Source organism: Ipomoea triloba, chromosome 13 (genome assembly GCF_003576645.1).
Source record: "Ipomoea triloba cultivar NCNSP0323 chromosome 13, ASM357664v1".
In the NCBI taxonomy this organism is placed as follows: domain Eukaryota; kingdom Viridiplantae; phylum Streptophyta; class Magnoliopsida; order Solanales; family Convolvulaceae; genus Ipomoea; species Ipomoea triloba.
This window is the reverse complement of record NC_044928.1, coordinates 26398674-26407504: the sequence shown is the minus strand read 5'-3', so window position 1 is coordinate 26407504 and position 8831 is coordinate 26398674. Positions and strand designations below refer to the sequence as shown.

The window sequence follows — 8831 nt, the reverse complement described above, 5'->3', positions numbered from 1 at the left end:
AAAAAATGTTTATTACTTATATGGAAAAGTGTAATAACATTTTTGAAAGTATTATATTTTTTTCTCAAATACATTTTGATTGTAAAGTATTATATTTTTCCTCAAATATAATTTCCCTTTATAAGTAACAAACACTTGCCAACAATATTACTTATAAGAAAAAATGCAATATTTTTACATAAAAAAATATTACATTTTTTCTTTAAGTAACACACACTTTAGTCCTAATTAATTAGTAATTAGTATTACATTTTTCAAAATTACATTTTCATATCGATCCAACTCGACCCATCTCACGAATAAGAATTCGTGAGACCGTTCACACAAGTATAACTAATAATAATTAAAAGTTTTTCATAGAATTTTATATTTCTTTCTATATATTATATACCTCCCGCTTTAATTTGTGTTTCTCTATATTATCTCCATCTATCTTGTCTTCTATAATATTCTATCTCCCTTGTTCTTCTTCCAATTCCTTTTCATTATATTGTTGTAGTAATCACTGCAGTCTGCAGTACCAACTCATATGTTTTCTCTCTCTACATGTAGTATTCTTCCCTCAAAATACACATGGGAGATGTTCTTACTAATGAACAAATTTCATTTTTAGTTATTCGCTAGTGTCATATTACAATATTTAATCATATTTATTTTTGTCTAATTACATCACTTTCATTTACTTGCAACAATTAGTTCTCCATTTAACTATTTTTATTCAATCATTTAATAAAAGTGAATAACATGTAATTATATCATTCAAACCTTTTACCTAATTGTACGGTACGTGACAAGTACAGTCTCTCTTCCCAGTAAACTCTTATAATAATTGAATAATAAAATTACATGTTAACCATTTATTATTATTATTATTATAGATTTTTTAAATGTCAATAGGAAGCAACTAGCCCGTTTGGACAACTTAGCTAGTCGGCTCTTAGGTGGTAGGTATGACACATGGAATAATAATTCTAGCAAAGTTGGTTTGATAGTTAGCTTGGCAACTCAAAAGTTTTAAATTTAACTTTTTGAGGGAGTCTTTTATTTGCTCTTCTTGATTTGAGTAATTATTCATTTTTCCTCTTTGGTCTCCACATGTTTGATTTTTACCTAATTGGTTTAATTATTTTGCGGGTCTTATCAATTCTCAATGATGTAAATACTTATAAGTTCGATTTTTTTTTTACTTTATATATATATATATATATATATATATATATATATATATAAGATGTTTTGTATAAAACTTATGATGGTAAAGAAAAATTTTCTAATTAAGACAAAAAATACCAAATTAAATTTCATAATAGAGTAATATAATGGAAGACGATCGTCTTCATTGGAACAACTATTAACAAAACTAAAAAGAAAAAAGGAATATTGACAAAATAAAAAAATAAAGAAAAGAAGTTACTACATACTAATAATACAAGTTGTCACAGCGTACAAATGGTACAATATATGTACAAAAACAAAAACAAAAACAAAAAAATAACTTTATTCTATCGCCATTTTCGGCCATGCATGCAACTATGATTGCTTTATTTTGCCTCCATGCATCTAGAACACCAGCAAAGAATCCTTGATGTCATACCCCATCTTCTCCAAGTTGGGATTAACGGCGAACTGAATCATCGGCGGCGGCCCACACGCCAACGCGAGCGTGGTCTTAGACCCCGCCGGAATATGGTCTTTCAGCACGGCCTCGGTGATGAAACCCGTACTATATTTCCAGCCTTCCTCAATGGATTCTTGAACCACGTACCAAACCTTAACCCGGTCGGGATATTTCTCCGCCCACGCGTCCAGCTCGGCGCGTAGCAGAATATCCTCCTCCGTCCGATTCGCGTACACTACAAACATCTCCGTGTCGTCCTCCGGGTCCTTCAAGATCGCCTGCATGACTTGGTAGATCGGCGTAATTCCCGTCCCGCCGGCCAGCATGGCGAGTTTTTTGGCGTGTTTGGGTTTTCCGTGGACGAGGAATTTGCCGCGGCCTTGGTATTCAATATGGCCGAGTGGGCCCTTCACGTCTAGGGTGGACCCCAGTTCGAGGGAGTCGAGGTATTGGGACATTAGGCCGCCGTTGGGGAATTTTGGGTGGACGTTTTTGAAGTAAACTTTCACGACTAAATCGAAGTGGCCGACCTGGTCGACGTGGCTGGTCGGGGTGTAGGCTCGCATGCAGAGCTTATCGTCAATGGCGGCGCAGAGGAAGATGTGTTTGCCGACCGGCAGACCTAGGACTTGGTCGTCCTGCGGGAGGGCGAAGCGGAAGAGGCGAACGTCGTGGGAGATGGATATCTTGTCGACGAGTTTGCACGGGATTTTCTCGCGCGGGATTAGCGCCACGCTCCGCTGGGGCGCGTTGGGGGCGGCGATTTCCTTGATGGGGGCGAGGTGGCCCGGGCCGTGGACGGAGTTGTTGGGGGAGGACGCGGAGGAGTCCGACGTGTACCCCGTGGTGATCAGCTCGCCGATCCGGTAATCCTCTAGAAGCTTCTTGGCCTTGTCGGAGTGGATGGCGTCGAATTCCTCCGTGCAGTCCGTGCCCGCGTTGATGAGGATGCTGTCCGTGCCGCCCGGGTGGTCGTTGAGGAAGCGCGTGCAGTCGTACACGTGGCCGTGGACGATGATCCAAGCCGAGTCGGCGGTGTTGTGCTTCTTCACCTCCGACATTGAGAACATCTTAGACGCCGTGTTCATGAAGGGCGACGACACACTTTTCTTAAGTGTGGGTGTCGCGTCCGAGGAAATCTCTAGGTGCCTTTCCTTGGCCATCCACCCGCCGGATTGGGCTCCGGGTTGGGTCGGGTGCTCGAACACTATCCCGATCTCTCCTTTGTGTGGTTTGCAAACGTTGGTCTTCACTCGGAACCAACAATTGTTCATCATTCCCTATTCAATATTCACACAATAATAACATTAGGGAATCAATTTCGATCAAAATCTCACACTTATACGCCTAGATTACAGCAAACCGCTTAATTACCATGACGTTCCAAATGAGTTTTTCTGGTTGGGTATTAAGAGTCTCGTCCCAAGCTCGAACCGCAATTTCCTTAGCACTCAACAAGTCAAGAACCTCAACCTCGAGTGACCAGAAACACCAGCACCAATACTTCCCATACTTGTTGGGCTTCTCTTGATGGTCGAGGTCGCAGACGAGCCACGTCTCGCCTCCGTCCATCGTCACCTCCACTCGTGTCACTTTCTTTCCTCCACCTGCGATTAAAAAAATAATAAGTGAATTTCGCTCCTAAAGATATAAAAATCTTATTATTCTATTGTCAATCCCAACATGTTATGTTAGTAAAGAGTAAAAAGTAAGAATATAATTAATATAATATTAGTCATTTAATAATCATTTCCAGCCTCCAAATACACACCGTCAAATCACAAACTTTTGCACATAGTTTTAGTGTAAAACGGAGGCTAAGTGGTTGTCAAACAAGCTTTTTAATTTGAGTGGATCCACAAATAAGAAAGCGACCTATGAAAGCATCTTATGAAGAGTTGATCGATCTTATGATAACATAAAATAATGATGCGACAAAGTTGGTTTGTTTAAGCAACCCACGATGCTGGAACTGTACTAGGTCAAGTAAATCTATCTGTCGTCACTGCTAATGATTCCCCCAACACAACTCCTTTATTTAATGTACGTCCATCCCATGTTCTCGTAAAACTAGCAACTCGGTGAAAATATAGGTAGTTTACACTATTCATTATTTATTTATTTATTTTTCCACAGGGGTGACTCTTCAGAATTAGGAGAGGTATACCCTCCTAGCACCAAGAGGCATCCAAGTACCATCTTTTCTTGGCAATAGTAATCCATTGCACCCAATTATATTCACTATTTTCATTATTAATTAAATCAGACTCCAATCCCAAGAATCTACTTATCTCGATCTACTTTAAAGTCGTAACAGAAAAATAAATTGTAAAATGAGTCTTAACAGCAGTATCATAATTTCACTAAATTAAGGACCCACTTAATGATCTCTACTTTAAAGTCTTGCCAAGAAGGTAAATTGTAAAATAGGTCATAATCATTTATAGGATTTTAAAGTAATTTATATATTGTCAATCACTTAATAATCTAGTGGCACGAAATGATCTTCAGTAATAGGAATAGAATTAAGGAGAACTTTAATTTCTGAGCCAGAAATTTTAATTTGTTTTGGTGTTATGTCATTTCAATAACGATATGTCAATATGTATTATATTTTGCGAATCGAACCGAAAGTAAAAGAAATATATAGAAAAAGGAAAGGTCTAAAAAAAATACCAGAATAAGCGTAGCCTCTCAACATGTAAGGACGTTGGGTGGTCCAAGCGTTGATGGGCAAGATCTCTTCGTGACACGGCGTCGTAATGACGGAGTTGATGTTGAGCTCGTTGATTATGTATTCTGGTTTGTACCACCACGCTGCAACACGTACCAATACAAATCCTCATCAGAATATTCCATAACAAAACCATATATACGGCACAGTATATAAACGTGGAATTTGACACTTTGCCCCCTATCATCTTAAACCACATAGTCAAGTCAAGGTTCCCAAAACGTCATGTGGTAGTTTTGGCCATTTGCCACCATATATAACTTCTCAATCACTATAAAACAAAATACTTTTCAATTTCAATATTTTATAAATTTTAGGTAAAGAAGTTAAATCTAATGGCACCAAGTTACACTTTAATATGAAGAGGGGTAGGTTCAAACTTCGATGAAGGTAATATTGGCTCTGTGTGTTTCATTTGGTTGACAAAGTAGCTATGAACAGATACTACATGGTAAGAGTCAATAGTACTCAAATTTTTTTTTATCCTACCATCATTATTTAAGGGTAAATTCCTGACACTAACCACTAACCAGTCAACAAAGTACCATAATAATGTAAATCAATTCATATACTCAAATTAAGAATGTTAATAGGTCACTTCTGAATTTATAATTTTGTGGTTAATAACCTGACCAATTTGACTGGATTTTATTGTACCTTCTGAGTTTGCAAGTTCGGCGTCGACGTGAGAAGGAAGGACCCTATTGTCCTTGAAGTGATAGTAATTTTCCGATTCTTTTGTGGTGACTATAATTCTCTTGAGCCACTTCACCATTCTGCCGCCGATGAAGCCGGGAATGATCATCCTGACCGGAAAGCCGTGGTCCGGCGTGAGTTTCTCTCCGTTCTGCATGTACGCCAGGATTATGTCTCTGGACGGATCCATGGCCACTTCCCGGCTAACGCTGGTGCCGTATTTCGAGCCGCCGCCGCCGGACAAGTCCTCGGCGCCTTCGAAGCACACATTGAGGCCGCCGTTTTTGCGGCTGAAGATGCCGCAGCGTTTCAGGAGGGCAGCGAGCGGGACGCCGCGCCACACGGAGGTGGAGATGGCGGCGGCGCCCCAGTTGAAGCCGATGGATTTCTTCACCATGTTCTGCTCCTTGCGGCGGTTTCCCGCGCAGACGAGCGTGGCGGGGAACTCGCGGTACGCGAATTCCGTAACTAACTGTTCCATTGTGAACTTCGTGGGGCGTTTCACGAGGCCCGTGACCTCCACGCTCCAGTCGTTCCACGCGCCCGCGGGAACCGCGCCGTGATTCCGCACGTAGTGGAGCGGGACCGGCGTGATGAAGCCGTGGTGCATGAGCCGAGCCAGCGGCGGCTCCGAGTTGAAGGGGTGTTTTCCCGTGAGCCGGATCAACGACGGGTTCCGCACGATCCAATGGTCCGAAGTGTTCTCGTCTCTGGAGTCGTGAATCGACGGCTCCAGCTCCGCCTTCCCTTTCCGGATCGCCACCGCATACTCGGAGAAGTTATCGTCATCATCGTCCTCGTCGGAGGAATAATCGTCGACAGAAACGTTTTTGTTACCATTAGGGATTTTCGGAAACTTGAGCTCGGAATTGAGGGGGAAATTATTGAAACCTCGGATCGGGGAGTCGGAGCGTGGCTTGAAGCGGACGACATTGGTTAAACCCGGTTCAAGGTGGCTAAACTGCCGGTTTTCGACGGAGGCCGCCATGGAAATGGTGAGGTGAGGAAAATGGAGGAGAAAGAGAGACTTTTAATTTAGGCCTCTCAGTATAGGAAGTAAAACGGAATTTCTCTTCAACTATATGAATTCTCAATTGTGTGTTGAGAAACACGGAAAACTATGAGTGCGCATCGCTGCCGTTATATAGAGATTCGTATGCTCTCGGCTGCTCTCCATGAGTCCATGACCCCACTATTATTTATTTATTTATTTTATTTGTATTTTCTTTTAATACTAAGGTGTTCCAGCCATCAGGGACATATCCAGAAATTTGTTCCAGCGTGGGCAAAATATTAAAAAAAAAGAAGAAGAAATACTTAACAAATATAATCATAAATATTGTTGGATATAGGCGATAAATAAAACATATCAAAACTTTATAAAAATATTTATAAATATTTATAACAAAATATGAAACATAATTAATTTGATAAATTAATTCAAATAGAAAACAAATTATAAATTACATATATATATATATATATATATATATATATATATATATATATATTAAAAAATTCATGGGGCTAAGATACATATACCTTATATATATATACCTAAAAAAATCACTAAAGAAGCTACAGGATTCGCATAAACAATTGTGCTTCCCATAGGATTCAAACACACGACCTTTGCTACAGCAAAACACAATTTTACCATCTTGTCTAGCATACAATTTGTTTAATGCATTTGTCTTTATATATTTATATCTAAAACAGGTATATATATACATATATACATACAAAGCTATATATGGGGTAGGGGTGGGGTGAGTGGGGGCAGGTGCCCCCACTGCCCCCAGGGCAGCTCCGTCACTGCCAGCCATGGTTTAAAAAACCGTTAGACGCTACTCGGACATTTAGGGGCCGATTAATCCGTGTATGGCTTCTATGTATTTATTTATTTATTATTTTATAAAAACTTAATAATTATAAATTATTTAATACGTTAATAGTTAATACTAAAATATTACGGAGTAAATATTAACCTAAAAAATATCTCACGTTTGAAAAATTTAGGATTATTTTGCTCAAAACGATGTCGGTTTGAATGAAATATTTCACTAAAAAACGAATAATAGCTAATCGGCCGACTAGACAGCCTAGTCAGTGTGCTTAACCAATTTTTAGGTAATTAACGGCCTAGTCAGTGCTTAGACCACCGATTTTTGAAGTAAATTGTGAGTCGCGCAACATGTTTCCAGTGGGATTGAGATTCAAACCCTCACATGCCCCATACTTCTAAAAAATTATTTTAGATTATTATCTACAAAGAAATCTCCCCTTCGTCTCCGACACGTAAGCCTGTAATCGGTGATATTATCTATAAAGTGTTATAATAAAAAAAACTCATTATTTTCATTTTTAAATAAATGTAAATTAATTGAAACATCGTGAGTTAATAAGGAGTTTATTTAGTAATTAAATATAAAAATTTTGTGGTAGTAATAATATTTAATAAACGAATATTATAGAATGATTTTAGTAAGGATGTAATATAGTTTATAAAATTTCCTTAAGATAATATTCCGCATAAAGTGATGATTATTTATCATTGATATTTATCAGCCAATAGTTCGTAGCCCAATAGCATCTCTGTAGCTATACGTTATAATAGAATCACTAATACTCAAAAAAAATCATTGATTTTATCAAAGATTTGTTATTGAATTGGACTACCATTGAACTTGAACCATCTCAAATGAGTTGAAATGTATTTAGTAATTTAAAATGCATTTGAAAATCAGTGATATTTTAGGAATTAAATGCAATGTTAATCCGTAAAAAATAGGGGCCATTTGGACTTTCATTATTCTTGTTCCGAGATACAATGGAGATCGGAGAGACAAGAATATAGGGGGAAGATGGATTTAATTTCTTTTATATAAAAAGATTTAGACTATATGCTACAATGTTACATATAGATCTTTATTTATTTTTTTTTTTTTGAGAGAAATATAGATCTTTATTTATAGATATAAGAAACGTAATCTCAGAAGACCTTTCAAAGATAAAGATAGAAGTGATCTAAAAGATCGTTATAACTGAGGTAATTAAATTCATATTAGTTGTACTTCAAGTTATTGTATTCGATATACAAAAATAAAAATATAACAATTTTTTGGGTCAAAATATAATGCATAAACATTCAAAAAATTTAAAAAATACAATTCAAAATGTATTTTAAAAGTGACATTTTTTTGTGCACATTTAAGTACAAAATATTCACTGCCAATGGCCTTGTGGTCTAGTGGCATCCGATAGTGGCATTTGGTTGCACCCCATGATGGAGGTGGCAGGTTCAAGCCTCAGGGAGGCAATGCTGACTCTTTGTGCTTCAGTAGGTTGAGAAAGTAGTTTATGAACAGATACTACATTGTAACCGAGTCAGTAGTACAAAATATTCACCAAAATTTTGGTGTTAGTTGCTTCTAAAATTTTATTTTCAATTATCAAGTATAAAAATAATAAATTGTATATAATATTTTTTCTTTATAAAACCAATTATTATATATATTTACATTTAGACTATCTGCTGCAATGATGCATAAAGGTCTATGTTTATGTTTATAGATATAAGAAGCATAATCTCGGAAGACCTTTCAAATTCAAAGATAAATATAGAAGTGATCCAAAAGATCGTTATAACTGAGGTAATTAAATTCATATCATTTGTACTTCAAGTTATTGCATTTTTTATACAAAAAGAAAAATTATAATAATTTTTTGTCAAAATTTAATGCATAAATATTCAAAAAAAATTAAAAAAATACAATTCAAAAT

The 8831-nt window shown here is 37.3% G+C and overlaps 1 protein-coding gene across 1 annotated transcript; it reads right to left on the bottom strand.

The window, feature by feature from the left end:
* Window positions 1-1380: 1380 nt before the first annotated feature.
* On the bottom strand, window positions 1381-6154 carry LOC116001570 (nitrate reductase [NADH]). Its single transcript, XM_031241454.1, has 4 exons — window positions 5010-6154; window positions 4295-4435; window positions 2993-3225; window positions 1381-2898 (listed from the first exon to the last, which is right to left on the bottom strand). Exons 1-4 carry the CDS (start codon window positions 6034-6036, stop codon window positions 1561-1563), a joined length of 2739 nt encoding a protein of 912 aa, XP_031097314.1. The 5' UTR covers window positions 6037-6154; the 3' UTR covers window positions 1381-1560.
* Between the last annotated feature and the right edge of the window lie 2677 nt (window positions 6155-8831).

Coding starts and splice junctions, on each gene's coding strand:
- LOC116001570 (XM_031241454.1), bottom strand. CDS start 6,036: ATGGCGGCCTCCGTCGAAAACCGGCAGTTTAGCCACCTTGAACCGGGT. Junction 4,436..5,009: donor CGAACTTGCAAACTCAGAAG/GTACAATAAAAT, acceptor TACGTGTTGCAG/CGTGGTGGTACAAACCAGAA. Junction 3,226..4,294: donor GAGAGGCTACGCTTATTCTG/GTATTTTTTTTA, acceptor TTTTAATCGCAG/GTGGAGGAAAGAAAGTGACA.